At 44.2% G+C, this 22762-nt stretch overlaps 1 protein-coding gene across 2 annotated transcripts in view; it reads left to right on the forward strand.

Moving 5' to 3' along the window:
• LOC139578336 (protein tweety homolog 3-like) overlaps positions 1 to 22762 on the forward strand; it is a 60654-nt gene that overhangs the window by 21929 nt on the left and 15963 nt on the right. For both annotated transcript variants that reach the window (XM_071405798.1, XM_071405789.1), the window contains 5 exons: positions 13388 to 13499; positions 13735 to 13955; positions 15020 to 15115; positions 17256 to 17328; positions 17939 to 18014. In XM_071405798.1, the coding sequence (XP_071261899.1) occupies positions 13388 to 13499; positions 13735 to 13955; positions 15020 to 15115; positions 17256 to 17328; positions 17939 to 18014 (578 nt within the window). The remainder of the gene's footprint in view (positions 1 to 13387; positions 13500 to 13734; positions 13956 to 15019; positions 15116 to 17255; positions 17329 to 17938; positions 18015 to 22762) is intronic.

Consider the following 22762-nt stretch of genomic DNA (forward strand, 5'->3'; position numbering starts at 1 on the left):
CAAGGGGTCTGAGGATCTCATCTCGGTACCTAATGGCAGTCAGGCTACCTCTGGCGAGCACATGGAGGGCTGTGCGGCCCCCAAAGAAATGCCACCCCACACCATGACTGACCCACCGCCAAATCGGTCATGCTGGAGGATGTTGCAGGCAGCAGAACGTTCTCCATGGCGTCTCCAGACTCTGTCACGTGCTCAGTGTGAACCTGCTTTCATCTGTGAAGAGCACAGGGCGCCAGTGGCGAATTTGCCAATCTTGGTGTTCTCTGGCAAATGCCAAACGTCCTGCACGGTGTTGGGCTGTAAGCACAACCCCCACATGTGGACGTCGGGCCCTCATACCACCCTCATGGAGTCTGTTTCTGACCGTTTGAGCAGACACATGCACATTTGTGGCCTGCTGGAGGTCATTTTGCAGGGCTCTGGCAGTGCTCCACCTGCTCCTCCTTGCACAAAGGCGGAGCTAGCGGTCCTGCTGCTGGGTTGTTGCCCTCCTCCACGTCTCCTGATGTACTGGCCTGTCTCCTGGTAGCGCCTCCATGCTCTGGACACTAAGCTGACAGACACAGCAAACCTTGCCACAGCTCGCATTGATGTGCCATCCTGGATGAGCTGCACTACCTGAGCCACTTGTGTGGGTTGTAGACTCCGTCTCATGCTACCACTAGAGTGAAAGCACCGGCAGCATTCAAAAGTGACCAAAACATCAGCCAGGAAGCATAGGAACTGAGAAGTGGTCTGTGGTCACCACCTGCAGAACCACTCCTTTATTGGAGGTGTCTAGCTAATTGCCTATAATTTCCACCTTTTGTCTATTCCATTTGCACAACAGCATGTGAAATTTATTGTCAATCAGTGTTGCTTCCTAAGTGGACAGTTTGATTTCACAGAAGTGTGATTGACTTGGAGTTACATTGTGTTGTTTAAGTGTTCCCTTTATTTTTTTGAGCAGTGTATATAAACAACATACAAAGCTGCAATAAAATCACATTTGTTTAGTCTAACTATGCCTAAAAAGCCAGGCCTTTCTGGGATTCTCAATGAGTTTCTTGTGACTTTCTGGATTGACATATGTGTATTAATTATAGTGGGAGTGGTATTGATTTGTTTAAAGCTGATGAAGTGGTTGTTGTCTGACTGAGAGACGCTGTTATGAAGATGAGGACATATTGATTCTATTTAGAGAGTAAGTTGATGCCACAGAACACTGAATAAGTGGAGAGAGGAAGTTGGAGAGGCATTGTTGTGCAATGTAATCTTCTGTATGATTATGAACAGTGAAGAGTATTACACAGAAACCATTTTTTGTGGTCATGTGATGGGTCTCGGCTGTTACTTTTATTTATTTTATTTAACTAGATTTAAGTCAGCTGTTGAACAGCTCTAGGCTGAACCACAACCTGTTTTAATGGCCAGCCATATTTAGGCTTTAGTTTGCATCATTGGTATATGCAAGTTCCTGCGCTGCACTGCAGTCAAAATTGCCGTAGAATCATGCCAGTTTTCAGCGTCTCTGTCTGAAACGTTGGTTCCTTACCAAACACCATGCCAACGTCCCTATTCTCTGGGATAGACAGGATAACCGTGAGGCCTCGTCTCTGCAGGTAGTCCTCCAGCAATGTACTGGAAAGTAACGAAAAAGTTAGCAAAACAAAGGATTTCCCACGTTCAAACTGAAATCATGTGACAAATGAGCCCCCACCGTAGTTTCCATGGCAACATTCTCTCAGAAGCCACCTCAGGACACAGAAGAAGACCCAGAGGGGCTGGCTCAGAGCAGGCAGGGGTTTGGCTCAGAGGAGGCAGAGGGATTCTCAAGGACTCTGGTGGTTTAGCGTTAGAACCCTTTGAATGACAATAATATTGTGGTGTATTTTCAGGAATTAGGCTACCCCAAGAATTCTGCAAAAGTGTCAATCTTGCGGAGCTAATCACACTAGATGGTCTACTATACTGGACAAAATGTAAACGCAAGGTATAAAGAAATACAAGATCCCAGACATTTTCCATACACACAAAAATATTATTTCTCTCAAATATTGTGCACAAATTTGTGTACATCCCTGTTAGTGAGCATTTCTCCTTTGCCATTTCAAGAAGCTGATTAAACAGCATGATCATTACACAGGTGCACCTTGTGCTGGAGACAATAAAAGGCCACTCTAAAATGTGCAGTTTCGTCACACAACACAATGCCACAGATGTCTCAAGTTTTGAGGGAGCATGCAATTGGCATGCTGACTGCAGGAATGTCCAACGGAGCTGTTGCCAGAGAATTGAATGTTAATTTCTCTACCATAAGCCTCCTCCAACAACGTTTTATAGAATTTATCAGTACCGTGCTGAGGTGTATTTATGTCTGTAATTAAGCCATTTTGTGGGGGAAAACTCATTCTGATTGGCTGAGCATGGCTCCCATGACTGCGCCCCTGCCCAGTCATGTGAAATCTATAGATTATTTATTTATTTCAATTGACCGATTTCCTTCTATGAACTGTAACTCAGTAAAATCTTTGAAATGTTGCGTTTTATATTTTTGTACTGTATACTTCAATGGGATGGCAAAGTATCACGTTGGGGTAAATGCTAAGGACGATATACCCTTTCACTATCAAAGAGTAGCTCTGTGTCTAGTACAGTGGGAAACCAGACCAAACTGTTCTGTTTCTAAATCCTTCCTTCCGGAGTCCCTCCCAACCAATGATTTACACGGCTGTCTGGAATAACGACAGGCTAGTCCACCACAATCACACAGACAAGCTTTGGAATCCCTGGGTCTCACAAAGGGTCATGTTCTGAGTGTCAGTGACAGATAAGTGAATGAACAGTGCTGTCTGTCAAAATAATGGACCTAGAATTCCTAGAAAAACGTTCCTTTTCGATTATGCAGCCCCTTTGTGAGTGATCTCTTAACTTCTTGGCGCTACGGATCCCTTTTGCGGGATCATTTTCCTAAACAACCGCTGAATTGCAGGGCGCCAAATATATTACTAAAAATATTTATAATCATGCAATCACAATTGAAATATACCAAAACACAGCTTAGCTTGTTGTTAATCCACCTATCGTGTCAGATTTTGAAAATATGCTTTACAGCGAAAGCAATCCAATTTTTTGTGAGTGTATCAATCAATGCTAGAACAGCTAGCTCCAAATTAGCATGGTCAGAAAAGCAATAAAATGAATCGCTTACCTTTGATAATCTTCGGATGTTTGCACTCACGAGACTCCCAGTTACACAATAAATGTTATTTTTGTTCGATAAATATTACTTTTATAACAAAAACGCCATTTGGGTTGCGCTTTATGTTCAGAAAACCACAGCCTCGTTCCGTTCGACCAAAATTCCAAAAAGTATCCGTAATGTTCGTAGAAACATATCAAATGTTTTTTATAATCAATCCTCAGGTTGTTTTTAACATACATAATCGATAATATTTCAACCGGACCGTAACCTATTCAATAAGAGGGAAAGAAATGGAGAGCTACCCCTCTCGCACGCAGGAACTAATCAAAGGACACCTGACTAGTTTAGAAAAATCTCGCTCATTTTTTCCCAAATAAAAGCCTGAAACTATGTCTAAAGCCTGGTCACAGCCTGAGGAAGCCATTGGAAAAGGAATCTGGTTGATACCCCTTTAAATGGAAGAAAGTCGGGAAATGAAACACAGATTAAAAATTAAAAATACATTAAAAAATCATTTCCGTTTTAGATTTCCTCAGGTTTTCGCCTGCAAAATCAGTTTTGTTATACTCACAGACAATATTTTGACAGTTTTGGAAACTTTGGATTGTTTTCAATCCTAATCTGTAAATTATATGCATATTCTACTATCTGGACCTGAGAAATAGTCCGTTTACCTTGGGAACGTTATTTAAAAAATAAATTAAAAAATCTGACCCCTAGCGTCAAGAAGTTAGGACAAAGCTATTGGCCATTCTGGCCACTCTGTAGTGTCTGAGGTCTGGGGCACAGCCCAGTATTTATGACTGATGAAAGGTTTTTGGTCTTCTCACCTCAGTCTCCCTCCATCCGTCTGTGGATAGGCACTTCCCAGCCTTCTGTTTCAAGGTGCTGTGACCCAGATGGAGGATGGTACCGCTCCCTGAACTGTAATTGCATCTCTGGCTGAATCTGAATGATGGATATCTGTCCTCCCTGAACCCCCAGTGAGTAATGACCATCTGCCCGCTGCCTTAACAGTGAGCTTCTGGAGTCTCTCTGCCCGCCTCTCTGGCACTGGCCCTTCTGTGAGAACGAATCCATCCACATGATGCAAGTCTCTGCAAGCCCAGGCAGCTGAAAATATTTCTTCCCGGCCGTGGGAGTCTTATCCACTCCCATCTATGCTTGTAGGGAGAAGAGATTCATCAAACTCTCTTCGCCCTACCCTCCTTTCACAGGCTATGAGAGGGTCTCTCCCCATTGGGAAGAAGCACAACCCATAATAAGCAGCGGAGGTATCATGAATTGAGCAAGACTACTCTCTGTGCTTAATGCTAATGTGTAATTCATGTGGTCTGTGCTAGGGATGGGCCCGGTTAATCAAACGGACGTTAGTATTTGATTATTTGCGAGTGTACATTTTCTGCTGCAAAAATGTGTAGGCCTATTTTAACATTGAATAGGCTTTGTCTGAATTAACTAAAATGATCCATGATGTGACATTACTACATACAATTAAATACCGTGACATTTGACATTCTTCATTTAATAAAACAACAAACTTTTTAATATAGTTTTTATGATGTGCACCCCATAAAAATAAAAAAAAGACACACTGGTAGCCCTCACACATTTCACTCGTGTAAATCGGTAGGCGATGTGAACAAAACCTTTAAACAGGTCAAAATTCACAAAGCCGCTGGGCCAGACTGATTACCACGACATGTACTCAAAGCATGCGCGGATCAACTGGCAAGTGTCACTGACATTTTCAACCTCTCCCTGACTGAGTCTGTAATACCTACATGTTTCAAGCAAACGACCATATTCCCTGTGCGCAAGGAAGCAAAGGCAACCTGCCTAAATGACTACCGCCCCATGACACTCACGTCTGTAGCCAATGAAGTGCTTTGAAAGGCTGGTCATGGCTCACATCAACAACATCCTCCCAGACACCCTAGACACCTCCCTCTGCAACTGGATCATGTACTTCCTAACGGGCCACCCCCAGGTGGTAAGAGTAGGCCACAACACGTCTGCCACGCTGATCCTTAACACTGGGGCCCCTCAGGAGTGTGTACTTAGTCCCCTCCTGTATTTCTTGTTCACCCACGACTGCGCGGACAAACACGACTCCAACACCATCATTAAGTTTGCTTGGTGTCCACATCACCAACGAACTATCATTGTCCAAACATACCAAGACAGTTGTGAAGAGGGCACGACAAAACCTTTTCCCCCTCAGGAGACTGAAAAGATTTGGCATGGGTCCCCAGATCCTCAAATGGTTCTACAGCTGCACCATTGAGAGCATCCTGACCGGTTGCATCACCGCCTGGTATGGCAACTGCTCGGCATCTGACCGTATGGCACAACAGAGGGTAGTACGAACGGCCCACTACATCCCTGGGACCAAGCTTCCTGCCATCCAGGACCTATATAATAGGTGGTGTCAGAGGAAAGCCCATAAAATTGTCAGAGACTCCAGTCACCCAAGTTATAGACTGTTTTCTGTGCTACCGCACGGCAAGCGGTACCGGAGCGCCAAGTCTAGGACCAAAAGGCTCCTCAACAGCTTCTACCCCGAAGCCATAAGACTGCTGAACAATTCATAAAATCGCCACCGGACTATTTACATTGACACCCCCCCCCCCCCCCCCCCCTCTTGTACACTGCTACTCGCTGGTTGTTTGTTACCTATGCATAGTCACTTCGCCCCCACCTACATGTACCGATTACCTCAACTAGCCTGTACCCCTGCACACTGACTCGGTACCGGTGTATACAGCCTTGTTATTGTTATTCTTATTGTGTTACTTTTTATTTTAGTCTACTTGGTAAATATCTTCTTCGTCTTGAACTGCACTGTTGGTTAAGGGCGTGTAAGTCAGCATTTCACGGTAAAGTCTACACTTGTTGTATTCGGCGCATGTGACACAGTTTGATTTGGTTTATTGTGAGGCAATCAAAGCGGCACTACAGTCAGAGGCTCCGTACTGTATGTAGCCTAGCAGGTGAGTGGGGACATTTCTAATCATAAAGGAATAGAAATGAGAAAAGTTAGACTGTTGTCAGAGGCTCCATACTGTATGTAGCCTAGCAGGTGAGTGGGGACATTTCTAATCAATGCATAAAGGAATAGAAATGAGGGAAGTTAGACTGGTGTTTCATCTGAAGCTCGCCGTCACGTACAGTGGGGCAAAAAAGTATTTAGTCAGCCACCAATTGTGCAAGTTCTCCCACTTAAAAAGATGAGAGAGGCCTGTCATTTTCATCATAGGTACACTTCAACTATGACAGACAAAATGAGAAAAAAAATTCCAGAAAATCACATTGTAGGATTTTTTATGAACTTATTTGCAAATTATGGTGGAAAATAAGTATTTGGTCAATAACAAAAGTTTATCTCAATACTTTGTTATATACCCTTTGTTGGCAATGACAGAGGTCAAACGTTTTCTGTAAGTCTTCACAAGGTTTTCACACACTGTTGCTGGTATTTTGGCCCATTCCTCCATGCAGATCTCCTCTAGAGCAGTGATGTTTTGGGGCTGTTGCTGGGCACACGGACTTTCAACTCCCTCCAAAGATTTTCTATGGGGTTGAGATCTGGAGACTGGCTAGGCCACTCCAGGACCTTGAAATGCTTCTTACGAAGCCACTCCTTCGTTGCCCGGGCGGTGTGTTTGGGATCATTGTCATGCTGAAAGACCCAGCCACGTTTCATCTTCAATGCCCTTGCTGATGGAAGGAGGTTTTCACTCAAAATCTCACGATACATGGCCCCATTCATTCTTTCCTTTACACGGATCAGTCGTCCTGGTCCCTTTGCAGAAAAACAGCCCCAAAGCATGATGTTTCCACCCCCGTGCTTCACAGTAGGTATGGTGTTCTTTGGATGCAACTCAGCATTCTTTGTCCTCCAAACACGACGAGTTTAGTTTTTACCAAAAAGTTATATTTTGGTTTCATCTGACCATATGACATTCTCCCAATCTATCTTCTTCTGGATCATCCAAATGCTCTCTAGCAAACTTCAGACGGGCCTGGACATGTACTGGCTTAAGCAGGGGGACACGTCTGGCACTGCAGGATTTGAGTCCCTGGCGGCGTAGTGTGTTACTGATGGTAGGCTTTGTTACTTTGGTCCCAGCTCTCTGCAGGTCATTCACTAGGTCCCCCCGTGTGGTTCTGCGATTTTTGCTCACCATTCTTGTGATCATTTTGACCCCACGGGGTGAGAATTTGCGTGGAGCCCCAGATCGAGGGAGATTATCAGTGGTCTTGTATGTCTTCCATTTCCTAATAATTGCTCCCACAGTTGATTTCTTCAAACCAAGCTCCTTACCTATTGCAGATTCAGTCTTCCCAGCCTGGTGCAGGTCTACAATTTTGTTTCTGGTGTCCTTTGACAGCTCTTTGGTCTTGGCCATAGTGGAGTTTGGAGTGTGACTGTTTGAGGTTGTGGACAGGTGTCTTTTATACTGATAACAAGTTCAAACAGGTGCCATTAATACAGGTAACGAGTGGAGGACAGAGGAGCCTCTTAAAGAAGAAGTTACAGGTCTATGAGAGCCAGAAATCTTGCTTGTTTGTAGGTGACCAAATACTTATTTTCCACCATAATTTGTAAATAAATTCATTAAAAATCCTACAATGTGATTTTCTGGATTTCTTTTTCTCATTTTGTCTGTCATAGTTGAAGTGTACCTATGATGAAAATTACAGGCCTCTCTCATCTTTTTAAGTGGGAGAACTTGCACAATTGGTGGCTGACTAAATACTTTTTTGCCCCACTGTATACAGTTACTGTTCCGTTGTAGGGCATTACATAGGAGAAGCGTGAGAGATTACTACTCTGCCAATGACTGTACCTGTTATAGCAGCACGTGTCTCGCGTTGGACTGTATCCGTAATCGGTAGATGGTTCTGATGCAAAGGCTGCCGTGTGCATGGCCGAGCAGTGCCCAAGAAAGTGTTCAATCAAATAGTTTGATGCCACCACCACCCCAACAGCGGGGCGGGACATAACTCTCAAGGTGGGTATACGTTATAAGCTTAGACCTGAGTTCCACTCTGGGCTAGGAGTTGTTGTACTTGTAGACAAGGAAGGGGAGTGCGGTCTCACACACACTGACCCCTGCCCGTCCCCCTGCTACAGCGGCAAACAGAGTTTTACAAAAAGTTTCACCAAAAAACAAGTTTTTCGACTATCCGGATATCCGATTAAAAAAAATGATATATATATTGTATTATTCGAAAAGTGAAAATATTTCAAATGCCCATCCCTAGTCTGTGTGCATGGAAGCTTTTTTGGAGGGGGAGAAAACAAATCCGGTCTGCCATTAATGATAAACAGTTACCAAAGTAGTGGGTGGTTTTGTAACAGAGAATCTTAACTGTCATGCACGTTGTGTGTTTTAATAATCTGCCAATAAAGATATGGGAGGATGAGGAAACGGCTTCTTCAGCTGTAATTTAGAAAACATGAGCTTTGTGTTGTGGGTTCAGGCCACCCAGACAAGTAAACAGTTTAGTCTGTTTCCTCTATTTGTTTAGTACTTCTCAGATCGTGGCATCATTGTCTACGCAGAGGCCCTGCCAGGAGTCTCAAGGCGCTGAAATGGAAGTCGTTCTGCTCATCTAGGGACGGACAGATGGACACACAGACAGCAAACTGTGGACAGTCACTGTCTGTAGCTCATACATAGATGATCAAAGCGGAATTAGGAAAGCAGCCACAAACGCAGAGCAAAATGGCCTGATGGCAAGTGACAGGAGAAGGAAGGATAGACAGACCGACCGACATTAAAAATGGCCGATATCTTCTGCTCATGATCTTTTTCAATGTTTTCCTGTTCACCTGTTGACCACATGGAAAAAGAGGCCTCGGCTCTTCATGGATCCACCCAAATAAATGCAATAAGTCCGTTTTCTGTATTGCACTGCGTTCAAGGACACCTTTTAAGAATCCAACCATCTGCTTTGTGCAGTTTATGTTCAGCATTGTGGAGGTGTGAAAACACAGCCTAAAATAAAATCCACTCCGTATCTGCCTGGAAACAAAGCCTATTCTCTCATGTATAGATGAGGCCATCATTGTAAATTATCATTTGTTCTTAACTGACTTGCCTAGTTAAATAAAGGTTGGATTAAACAAATAAAAAATGTATAATGATACTATGTAAGTAATCCTCTGGGATTTGACTGTTAGGCCAGATACTTGTATATGCATGCAGTCTCAGAGGAGTCATGAGAAAGGGAAGAACAACATGAGAGGAGAACAAAGAACTTCCACGCGTACTGAAAACTGAGTAATGTCTTACAAATGGAGGACGCCCAAGAGAGAGACCCATTTAAAAGCTTCCATATCCCCAATAAAGAGTTAATTTATTTGGGAGAGCTTGTGAAATCCAAGCATGAGCTTTTTGCTGACTCAATTGTGGAATCTTCCTGTTTTTGTCACATCCATTTTAACACTGGGCTGAATCCTGCTTTCACGCCCCCTGAGTTGGATCAGTTCAGAGCCATGTTGTTGGATTCAGCTGAAATCACTGCAGAGCGGCTCACAAAAGCATGGAGACCTGATGAGCATGTGGGCTGCATGACAATTACTCTCTCCCTGTGTGTCGTCGTGTGTGTGTGTGTGTGTGTGTGGTGAGCGCATGGGGAAAGTGGGATTAGAGCGATGAGTAAAAATGCCGCATGTGGTATATCAAATGAAGTTTAATGCCACGTGAATGACAGGCAGTGTAAGTTTATGGTCCAACTGTCATGAAACTTGAGAGAATCTCAGCATTTTTTTTTTTACTGAAGTCTTGCACAAAGCTCATGATTTGAGGGAGTCCTCGCAGTCACATGCCCATCCTCTGTCACTCTGTTACGTTTTGGCTGCGAAACTTGAGGTTGTTGAGATCAAAGGAGCTGTTGCTGCTTGCATAATTAAAGATGATGGAAATCCCAGGCAAGAGCCTTGGAAGCAGAACTGCCTTTCATGTAAATCCGTTTTTAGGCTTGACATTGAGTGTGCGATAACATCTCTCTGGTTTGTCTTCAGCCTGCTGTAAACACACTGTGCTGGTGGATGACAGGGAGATGGAACTCAGATATGTCATTTCTGGCGTTGTCTTTTTGAACACCTGAACATAAAGCACTTAAGTCATGTTTGTCTGGCTGCTTTGGCAGTCCTGAATCACTGACCTTACAGTGAGAGAAACAACAACGCTCTGTTGTTGTGTATTTCATCTCTGGCTGTGTTTCCTGTTCTCAGTTTCCACCACAGTTTACCAGTCCCCAGAGGGAGATGTGCTTTGTTTGCCCTGAACACAAACCCATAGCTCCAGCTCACCTTTCCATCCTTCAGAGTATGAGAGGAAGAGATTTTCCTAGCTAGCAGCAGTTCAGGAATTGGCCAATCCCATCCACTCATTGGACGCAGGGTGAAGAGGGGTGGACTGGCTCCCATTTTAACAGGAGGTGTTTCCCTTGTCAACGTGACATTTGATTAATCCCCTCTGACATCAGATGCTCCTGTGTAAAGGACTGGGGATGTTATGTCACAGGCATGAAGAGTTAAGCCTATACAGACCTGCTTTAAAAAAAAAAGGAAAGATCTGAGCTTGGTTTTATGGGGGGGGGTGAACATTTGATATTATGTATCTTACTGGTAGGGTGGCTCGCTGAAGTCTGTTTTTTTCACACGACGTCTAGACAGCGTAGGAGGGCTAGATCAGCTTAGTCTTCACAATATACACTGAGTGTACAAAATATTAAGAACACCTGCACTTTCCATAGGCTGACCAGGTGAAAGCTATGATCCCTTATTGATGTCACTTGTAAAATCCACTTCAATCAGTGTAGACGAAGGGGAGGCGACAGGTTAAAGAACAGGTTAAAGAGGCGACAGAAGCCTGGAGACAATTGAGACGTGGATTGTGTAGGTGTGCCATTTGAAGGTGAATGGGCAAAACAAAAGATTTAAGTGCGTTTGAACGGGGTATGGTACTTGGTGCCGGGTGCACCGGTTTGTGTCAAGAACGGTTTGTGTCCAGCCAACTTGACACAACTGTGGGAAGCATTGGAATCAACACAGCATCCCTGTGGAACACTTTCAACACTTTGTCTATAGATTTTATGCAGGGGATGATTGAATGTCTTTCTCCAGGTTTGTTATGAAGTAGTTTAACTTGTCTTATGTCTATAATGATTAACTCTGCTTCTTTCTCCCCTCCCTGAGGTAATTGTCGTATTGTACAGCTTTAACTTTGCTCAAATGTGGTTGCCATGGCAATTTCATAAGTCATTGATGGTGCGTCAAAATGTAATATCACTGTTGCTGTGGCTGCATCGTAGAATTCAGTTTGACTCTTTGTTCAGAGATTTTCTCCTCATCTGTCCTTGAAGATTCTCTACTTCAACTGAGACATTATGTTGAGTAAGCCTAGTTTCTGTTGATGTAGCCTAGTTATTGCTGCAGCCTTAAATGCATGACACTCAAACTTCTCTTTTGAAATGTTCAAAGTTTTGGTTACTACTACTGGAATGGCCTGGTCTTGGCTCCATTGGTGCTGAACAACTAGATGTTTATCAATGCCAGAGGAACCCTTTGTTTGGCCTTACCCCAGACCCACACCCTATACAGATCATCCTGGCAGATTTACTGCCTTGCAGGAATGATCGGAACTCTGCTGCAGGAAACCATGTAACCATAACCTTAGGAAGATGACGTCTGTCTGAGAACCACAACTGAACGTACCTGCTTTGAACATACTGTAGGATAATGGCAGTGAAGCTTTGAAATCCTGCAATACAATGTTAAAAGCCAGTCTGTTTGACCAGAACGTCTCTTTTGATACGCTGCCCTCAGACCTCCTTCCATCTTGCTTGTACAGTCCCTCCAACTGCCTTGTGATGATGTCATCATGATATCGGCCTATTTACTTTAGTTTATAGCTCGGAAGGACTCTCTGTATGGAGCCTGTCCTCCATCTGATGTCACGTGTGTGAACTGTAGATGGACTGTCCTTCAACAAGCTGCTGTACACGTGGAACGCTCCTCCAGTTTGCATGTGTTCAGCTGAGAGTGACCATATGGTCACTAGGCTATTGTTTGGGCTGGCTGTCTGGCTCGGCAGTCTCTCAGTCAGCAGGGTGGCAGTGATTGTGACGCCTATTGAACTGCTCACAATGGGAGGGAGTTGGAGAGAGAATATTTCTTATTTTAATTATGTTAACTTACTTTGGAGATTTACAATATTTTGGCAATATGTACTTTTTTACGTCATGCCGATAAAGCGAATTGAGAGAGAGATGCTGTAGTGACCCCTGGTGGTGAGGTATTTGTTTCCCAAGGGGGAAAGAGGTTAAAAGTAGTGACAACTCCTCCTTAGACAAGGCTGATATCATTCTCGTTGTTGATTCAATTGATTACCCCCCACATGTATTGAGCAACAGTCCCACTCTCACCAGGTCTTCAGTTCCTACTGAGTTTCCTGGGTTTCACTGTTGAGCAAAATTCAATCGCATTCTAATCTAAAGGACAACTCAGACTTCTAAAGGCCTACTGGTATCGGTTTTTAATAGGTAGCTAATATTCAGAATGTGTATGTAAATAATTAGATACGTGCATCAGAAATTCAGCGTTGGATATTGCCACCTCTAATGCATTTGATTCCACTTGGGAACCACTCTAGCACAGTGGTTCCCAACCTTTTTTGGTTACTGTACCACCATCTGAATTCTGCCTGGAATATCCCTGAAGTACCCTCATGTGCATTTTACCAGTAGGCCTATGGTCTCATGAGTCTTCTCAAGTTCCCCTGTGGATAGGCCAATTACCCCCAGGGCTCCTGGTTCTCCTGGTTGGGAACCACTGGTCTAGCACTAGCTGGCAGGCAGTAGGTCTTTGTGATAGCCAGGACGGCTCCCCCTATACTCTCCGGCCTCCATGAATGGGCAAGGGTTGATGTCCTGTGTCAGTGCAGCCTTTGTCAGCTCTATGGTGTGGCTCTGGGCATTGCTGACCCATTCCTCTTGGTTGCTATGGACTCTGTATAGGGAGGCTTTCTGCTGGAGCTCAATGCTGCCTGTTTAGTAGCATCTATCCCTGGCAGGGTTGATGCAGGGTTCACACGCCGACCCCCTTCGTCTGTCTGTCTGCCGTGCTGTGCCGACCCCTCTTCCTCCTCCTAACCGCTTCCTCTCCTCCCCTTTGTCTCCCTTCAGCGCCGGCATTGCTGTTGGTTTCTATGGGAACGGCGAGACCTGTGACGGCGTGAACAGGCTGACGTACTCCCTGCGCCACGCCAACCGCACGGTGGCAGGAGTGCAGAAACTGGTAATACTCAGAACTCCCATTTAAACAATGACACCGCAGCAAAATCTCTACTGTCACAGCCATAACATGGGCTGGGCCCCACATTCACAGTTATCATACTGTTGATCACTATAAGGAGCAATGATTCCCCTGCTAACCCCAAATAGATACGATATAATATACACTATTGATTTTGTCTATCCCCATAAGGAGTGGGTTGTTTGTGACTTTGTCCCTCCCTGTGCCTACTACCTAGGTATCAGACAGCACGGGCTCCCTGAAGCAGACGGTGGATGGCAGTCTGGGGCAGCTGGAGGGCCAGTACGCCAAGCACACAGACTATCTGTCTATCATCCAGAAGCTGCAGGGCCAGCTGGACGAGCTGGTGAGGCAGATGGTGGAGATCCCCTTCTGGGACAACAGCGACATCTCCCTGGAGGAGCTGGCCGTCAACATCGAGCTCTACGACTGGTACAGGTGAGAGATGGACAGACTGGGAGACTCAATTACATGACATCTCAGGACATACACTTTCTATGGTTCACCAAAACCATTACCAGAACTGAGGCTTGTTTGTTTTAGTACATCGTTTGGCTATTGTAGGTGAATGTAGTTGGAGTTTGTTTTCTTGTCATGTTGTAGGATACATTGCTTGTATTTCAAGTTGGGGATTAGGGAGTTTTTATTATTAGCTATTTTTGCTGCTGCCTCATTTACATACAGGAACGTGGGTTTAATGGAGCGTGAACAGAACTACATAGCTTCCACTCTGAGAGGAATCCTGCACTACAGGATTAGCAGTTTACGCGAACAGTACGTCATTCCTCGTAGATTTATGTTTATGCTGGTGTCGTGCTGCATAATTCCACTGCTAGGCCTTTTAGAGAGAGAATCATCTCAGTTTATACTCAGAAAAAGCTAACATGAACCACAACAAACCTCAGATTTTTCTGGGGAAACCCTTCAAATGAACCATTTAGTGGGAGGAGACACTGGATGAAACCCAAAACACAACACAGTCCTCCCTCCTGTAACTCGTGTTAACAACCCTGCAGTGTAAGATTGTGAAATGTACTGAGGTTATATAAACTGTTGGATAGTTGGTCTCCTGGTGAGACCGTCCAGCCAGACAGTCAGTGATGTTCAGTTGGATCTGTATGAATGTGAAAGTAGTCAACAGAGATGACTGCAGTCAACAGCGGAAAGGCCTTTACAGTTAAATCAGTCTGATTCAGCAGCCGACCCTCACTGCTACTTCCTCTTGACATCTCAAACACTTCCTCCCTCAGCATCTCGCAGGGGAAGTGGACTTCAAATCACATCTCCTTTTTGTTTTATGCATGTTTGAAGCAATCCCCATGTTTGTATCCTTTTGTTTTCTTTAGCAGTACCGATGTGATTTGTACAGTGGTCATAGATAACATCTTCTTCTTTCTGTTCTGTGCTGCGTTTGTCAGCAGGTGTTGGGGTTTCTTCAGTCAGTTGTGTTTGTGGTTGGGTGTTGGTTTTGTAACTGTTGTTATTGTTGTTTTCCACCTCAGGTGGCTGGGCTACTTAGGCCTGCTGCTTTTCAACATCCTCATCTGCCTGCTGGTGCTGTTTGGCCTCATTCGCAACTCCAAGGGAACACTTATTGGGTGAGTCCTACCATGTGAGGGAGTGAGCCAAAAAGAACTGTGTTGAGGGGGACCATATTCTGCTAGGCCGTATATTTATAGCTATTGTCATGCTATTGAATTATTTAAACAAAATGAATGCCTCCAACGTGTCAGAAGTTTTATCTCAAGTATCACTTTGTTCGCCCGTTGCAAATTACTTTTGACTGTACGCTGAACAACCTTGTCATTGCGATTATGTGAGACGAATTCACGCTTCAAAAAGTGTCAGCCTGTCACAGTCCATTTGGCACGTACATTAAAACTAATCTCTCATAAAATTCCTCTGTCTCAACTCTTGACAACTATGCAGGAAGTATGTTAGATCCTTTTTAAAAGGCATCAAGGACAGACTCAGCACTGCCTGTCCTCCTCTTCAGTCCCTTCCCTTCTATTTCATTTAATGATCTGTGTCTGTGGATACAGCGGGGTCAGTTTGGGTGGCTCATTATCATGTGAGTCAGTTCCAGAGTGTTGGGCTTTATGCTTCCCCCAGGTCCCCCTCTCCTATCCCTCCTATGTCCTTTCATCTCACGCATCCTCAGTGAATCAGACCCAGGTCATCCTCAAGCCCTGCCCAGAGACCAATGAAGGGGTACTTCCTCTAACATAATTAACCCTAACTCTCCTTGTGAGATGAGGGAAACATTATCCCAAGTCCCTGTGGGTGTTTAGGGTTGAAATCAAGGTTTCCTTTTTCATAGCTCAACATTAAATCCTCCAGCATTTCATTTACATCAGTCATAATGTGTAATAGCCATCGTTTGGTGTTAAGGCTAGGCAACTCCCAGTCCAAGGCAATGTTCCCTCAATTTTTTTGCGGCATTGAGAACATTTTTGTCTGCTGGGAGCAAACTTGAACGTTATGAAAATTCTGTGCAACTTCCAGTGTGTGTTTTTACTGTGTGATCTGAGGCTGTAGCAAGTTTTTTTTGTTAGTTTTAACTAGAGGTCGACCGATTATGATTTTTCAACGCCGATACCGATTATTGGGGGCCCAAAAAAAGCCGATACCGATTAATCGGCCGATTTTTCTATTATTTTATTTGTAATAATGAGAATTACACCAATACTAAATGAACACTTATTTTAACTTAATATAATACATAAATAAAATCAATTTAGCCTCAAATAAATAATGAAACATGTTCAATTTGGTTTAAATAATGCAAAAACAAAGTTTTGGAGAAGAAAGTAAAAGTGCAATATGTGCCATGTAAAAAAAGCTAACGTTTAAGTTCCTTGCTCAGAACATGAGAACATATGAAAGCTGGTGGTTCCTTTAACATGAGTCTTCAATATTCCCAGGTAAGAAGTTTTAGGTTGTAGTTATTATAGGAATTATAGGACTATTTCTCTCTCTACTGTTATAGCTATTATGCACATAGCAACATGGTTTAGGAAAAGCACCAATTCCATAGTGTACTGATATTTCAGAACCACGGACAGCGACCTCTATCCAACTCGGGAGAAAGCTCATTTGTTATAAAGTAATATTATTTTTATTAGTGTTGCACCATTTGTTATGTAATATAACCACATACAATTTCAGTAGCACGTCTTAGTGATGGACTGTGCCATCCCCACGGCCTCCACAATGGATTAGTCCACTCAGACAGGTGCCAATCAGACAGATGTCTTGTGAACAATGATGATAAATAAAAACGGAAGAAATCTTGGTCGACCAAACAATCAACCAGTCTACTAAATGGGGTCAGCCCTAAAATGTGCACGCAGATACATGCAGTTCTTCACTTTGATCTCAAAACAAGTGCATCTACTCGCGGTCACTCGTGCCTGTCAATGCAATGGAATCCTCCTCCGACGTGCTCTGCTTATAACAAAATCTCAGACGTTTGTTTTCCCGGTGTGTTGCTTTGAAAGGGACAAATATTATGTTGATTCGATCACAATTCCCACAGTAGAGGGAAACGTTGCTAGTGTAAACTAACGGGGTGAATCTGTAGTAAACTTGAGTGAAGTTCAATCTCGTGCGTCACTGTGCGGGCTGATATTTCTTCTGGGTGGCAGTCCTGTTCTAACCTCTGTCCTCCCTCTCTCTCTCTCTCTCTCTCTCTCTCTCTCTCTCTCTCTCTCTCTCTCTCTCTCTCTCCTTCCCCAGAGTGTGTCTTCTGGGCATCCTGGCTCTGGTTATTAGCTGGGCCTCCCTGGGTCTGGAGTTGGCTGTGTCTGCCGTGAGTGTCTCCATGGGAACATGGCTCTATATCTCTATGTTGAGGCTTGGAACCCAGAGCTCAGCCCCAGTAGTGTGGGAGTTAGAACCTGTACAACCTTTTACCTGAATCACTGCAGTGGGCCAGCTGACACTGAACAAAATAGAATGTTTGGCATGAGGTACTATAATCAGTATGATTCATGAAGTTAGGTTTGTTAACACTTGCCTAGTTTATCTAGGGACAATTGCGAGGCAGACTAGCTACTACAATTTATAGCTGGTACAGTGTGCCGTTGGTTGTGCGCAGCATGCCTTTATCAAATATGTAGGACCCGGTGGGATCTGTCTTTATGCAAATCCCCCTACCACACCATTTCAAATGGATAATTCCCTCCCCTGCATATGAATCAGATGACCCCCCCCCCCCCCTGCCTCGTCTTTCTTCCGTGACACGATGGTGCATGTGATCTTTATTATCTCCTGATGGAATCCTCTAGTGAGACTGATTATCCTACAGACTAAACATTCTCATTATTCTAACTACTGTGTTGTTGGGAAATGTCCTGTTGTGCTTTCTGACTGCTTGGTTTTTCCCCACCGTGTGAATGTGTTTTACTCCCTCTCTGCAGACCTCCAGTGACTTCTGCGTTGCTCCTGACATGTTCGTCACCCAAATGACCGAACAGTATGGAGTGCTCAATAAAGGTGAAGATTCATTAAGAGGAATCGTCAGTGTCTTTGATCTCTCAATAAACGTGACAAATCTATCATAAAGAGAAATTAAGACTCTGCTCTCTGTGAGATTCACGTCTAACTCTACTTTTAAGTTGTTCTGTGCAAGAATGCTGAGAGGCAAGTTTTTGTTAGATTTCTCACAGTCACGTAAGCTTTCATATCCTGTTTGTTTTGGAGGAGAACCGTCTGCTGACAATGAATTGCGTTCTCTCTTCAACTTGACAGAACACGACAACAGTTGTAGAAAATCGTTTTAGGGGGAAATGCCTAACACCAATGAAAAGTGTGGCTTTAACACTGTCTGTTTGTTTGTTTGATAAAATGAGTGTTTCTTTTGTCGTCGGGTACTCATCTGGAGGATGTTTTTGATAGCTCTGACAAATGATTGGATTCATTCTCTTCAGTAGCATGCACGCTGGGATATGATGCGGAAATAATGACAGAGCAACGACACAAATGCCAAAAGCGCTTTAATATGTGCCAGACAAGCCCAATCACTTTGATGCTCAGTCAATCCCCCATCCCACCCTGGGGAGAGAGATAAAACGTTTTATTTTCTCTGGCCAGCGGTGAAATGTATTGCTTTCAGATTTATGGACCTGGGCTGGGGTGCATGAGCTACCTCCTCAAACCTGTAATAGGATTCAATAAATTACCCCCAGAGCATCTGTGGCCGGGCAGACAAGCCAGGGTTGACGGGCTGCGCTGCATTTTAAGTGTCTAATGCGACCTGTGGCGTAATTGGCCAATCTGGTCCCATGATGAGGAGAGAGATGGAGCCAGGGGTGTGTGAAGTAGTGTGTGTGACTGAGATAAGACCAGTGGAGGAGGGGGGTGAGGAGAGAGACGTTATGGTGAAGAAGGCAGGCAGAGTGGGTGGGTGGGTGTGTGTGTTTGTTCCTACTGCAGTTGACGGTATCTGTGGAAAAGTACTGCATCATTTGACACAGTCACCAGTAGGGCTGGGAATTGCCAGGGACGATATAATCACGATACTTAGGTGCCTTCCGATTCTCACAAGGGAGCCACGAGAAAACAAGTTTTGATCTGTCATGGAAATAAAAGTGCAGAAAACAAATTGGCTCCATATTTCACAAAATAAGCTATGAAGTAAAAAATACTATTGCAATGTTGTCAAAACGATACGATATATTGTAAAAAATACCACGATATGTAACTATCGATTTAACAATATTTTTGCCCCATCAATAGTGCCCAGTTAGTGTCATCCTCTTTCTAAATCACCACTCCAGCTTTCCCTCTCCATTGTCAAGTCATTGCTGGAGAGAATAGAGCTCTCTACCCTGTCATTGTGAAGCCCTCTGCCTACTCTCAATAGGAATACTAGAGGAGCTCCAGTAAGGAAAGCATACCTTAACTATAGATCCTGGCTAGTGGAACTGTTGTTAAGACCTACAGTTGAAGTCGGAAGTTTACATACACTTAGGTTGGAGTCATTAAAACTCGTTTTTCAACCACTCCACACATTTCTTGTTAACAAACTATTGTTTTGGCAAGTCGGTTAGGACATATACTTTGTGCATGACAGAAGTCCTTTTTCCAACAATTGTTTACAGACAGATTATTTCACTTATAATACACTGCATCACAATTCCAGTGGGTCAGAAGTTTACATACACTAAATTGACTGTGCCTTTAAACAGCTTGGAAAATTGCAGAAAATGATGTCATGGCTTTAGAAGCTTCTAATAGGCTAATTGACATCATTTGAGTCAATTGGAGGTGTACCTGTGGATGTATTTCAAGGCCTACCTTCAAATTCAGTGCCTCTTTGCTTGACATCATGGGAAATTCAAAAGAAATCAGCCAAGACATCAGAAAAAAATTGTAGACCTCCACAAGTCTGGTTCATCCTTGGGAGCAATTTCCAAACGCCTGAAGGTACCACGTTCATCTGTACAAACAATAGTGCGCAAGTATAAACACCATGGGACCACGCAGCCGTCATACCGCTCAGGAAGGAGACGCGTTCTGTCTCCTAGAGATTAATGTACTTTGGTGCGAAAAGTGTGAATCAATCCCAGAACAGCAGCAAAGGACCTTGTGAAGATGCTGGAGGAAACAGGTAAAAAAGTATATATATCCACAGGAAAACGAGTCCTATATCGACATAACCTTAAAAGGCCGCTCAGCAAGGAAGAAGCCACTGCTCCAAAACCGCCATGAAAAAGCCAGACTACGGTTTGCAACTGCACATGGGGACAAAGATCGTCCTTTTTGGAGAAATGTCCTCTGGTCTGATGAAACATAATGACCATCGTTATGTTTGGAGGAAAAAGGGGGATGCTTGCAAGCCAAAGAACACCATCCCAACCGTGAAGCACAGGGGGTGGCAGCATCATGTTGTGGGGGTGCTTTGCTGCAGGAGGGACTGGTGCACTTCACAAAATAGATGGCATCATGAGGGAGGAAAAATGTGGATATATTGAAGCAACATCTCAAGACATCAGTCAGGAAGTTAAAGCTTGGTCCCAAATGGGTCTTCCAAATGGACAATGACCCCAAGCATACATCCAACGTTATGGCAAAATGGCTTAAGGACAACAAAGTCAAGGTATTGGAGTGGCCGTCACAAAGCCCTGACCTCAATCCTATAGAAAATGTGTGGGCAGAACTGAAAAAGCGTGTGCGAGCAAGGAGGCCTACAAACCTGACTCAGTTACACCAGCTCTGTCAGGAGGAATGAGCCAAAATTCACCCAACTTATTGTGCGAAGCTTGTGGAAGGCTACCCAAAACGTTTGACCCAAGTTAAACAATTTAATGGCAATGCTACCAAATACTAATTGAGTGTATGTAAACTTCTGACCCACTGGGAATGTGATGAAAGAAATAAAAGCTGAAATAAATAATTCTCTCTACTATTTTTCTGACATTTCACATTCTTAAAATAAAGCGGTGATCCTAACTGACCTAAGACAGGGAAATTTTACTAGGATTAAATGTCAGGAATTGTGTAAAACTGAGTTTAAATGTATTTGGCTAAGGTGTATGTAAACTTCCGACTTCCACTGTATGTGCATCATCTCATCTCTGTTCAGTACAGTATCTTCACCCACTGCCTTGAGGCTGGACTCGGGCATTCAGGGGTGTTACTGTATTCTGTTTTCCCTGCGTGTTAACATGCCTGTGTGTTTAAAAGCAGCAATGGAAATTATTTCAAAAGAATGTAAGGTGGTTTAGACTTAGAAGCGAGCTGAACATTTATGTGGCATTGCAAGACTTGATTTTAAATTGGTACGCTATTGGTGATATTACTCTGAGAGCGTCTCTCTCTCTTCAACATGGTGTCCAGTACATGTTTGTGACCCCTAAGAATGACCTTGCCTTCCACCCCTAAGGTTGTTGTTCTCAATCTGCAAAAGGCAGCCTTTGAAAAGAAAGTGGCCGCCCTGGACAAGCCGTTGGTTTTATTGCTGCACACGATTTCCTGTTTATTTTGCCCTGGTAAACGAACGCTACAGGCTATACCTAACTCTGCAGCACTGAGGTCTCTCTGGGAATCATTTCAACAGCTCTGGTTCCATTCTTCATCTTATCTGTTGTTCCTCGCTGGCTGTAATATGTCCATCTTTACTGCCCTGTCCTAGCCCCAACAGAAAGACCGTTCTATTCTCCCGCTTTCTGCTTAATGTTTCGGCCATTGTTTCTCTTTTACATCACTCTGCCATTGTGGTAGTAAAATCCTGAACCGAGTTATTGCAGCTCCCACAAAGATAAGTCGTCTCTGACTGGCTGCTTTAAACACTATTACAAGCCGTAAATGAGAGGTCTTCTGTTCAGCCTGTTGTATATGGCCATCCAAGTATATAATTGAATGAGCAGTTCATTTCCCTTGTCAGTGCCATAATTACACTGTTTATGAGACTCACAGGGAGGGAGCTCAGTTTAGAGGAGCTACGGCAGATGTGAACTGGCCCATCCATAACCAGAGCAGACTTGCTCTTCTCTCTACCACGCTGTGTGTGTGTGGGTGCGGTATATCCGGAACACATTTGACTGTGTGGTAATCAGTGAACGTCACAGACCAATGTGACATCAGAACTAGGATGTGTTATGTTGGTGGTGCTGGTGATATTCTCTATGATTCATACTGTGGACCAGAAGGAGAGCCACTCTGATTCAAACCTGTGCCATGCTGTGCTATGTTTGAGTCACGAACTCCCAAATATCATTATTTATTAAATTGCCTGAATGTGTGGGTGAGAATAAATGTCTCCTTCTCACACTGTCCCAGATTGAGTTCCCTAAAGCAGGATACTGTTAATCCTACTGGCACAGTGTGCCTGACCGTGCTGCTAGCTAACCCATTAGCGATGTTTACGGAGCTCCGAACTGTCCCCATCGACCTAGGTTCTGTCCCAAATGGCACCCTATTCCCTATATAGCGCACTACTATTGACCAGGGTGTAGGGTAGGGTGCCAGTTAGAGACACAACCCCAGTCTCCTCTCCTCACAAGCCCCGAGTCTCCTCTCCTCACAAGCCCCCGGTCTCCTCTCCTCACAAGCCCCCGGTCTCCTCTCCTCACAAGCCCCCGGTCTCCTCTCCTCACAAGCCCCCGGTCTCCTCTCCTCACAAGCCCCCGGTCTCCTCTCCTCACAAGCCCCCGGTCTCCTCTCCTCACAAGCCCCCGGTCTCCTCTCCTCACAAGCCCCCGGTCTCCTCTCCTCACAAGCCCCCGGTCTCCTCTCCTCAC

Source organism: Salvelinus alpinus, chromosome 1, assembly GCF_045679555.1.
Source record: "Salvelinus alpinus chromosome 1, SLU_Salpinus.1, whole genome shotgun sequence".
Classification (NCBI taxonomy): Eukaryota; Metazoa; Chordata; class Actinopteri; order Salmoniformes; family Salmonidae; genus Salvelinus; species Salvelinus alpinus.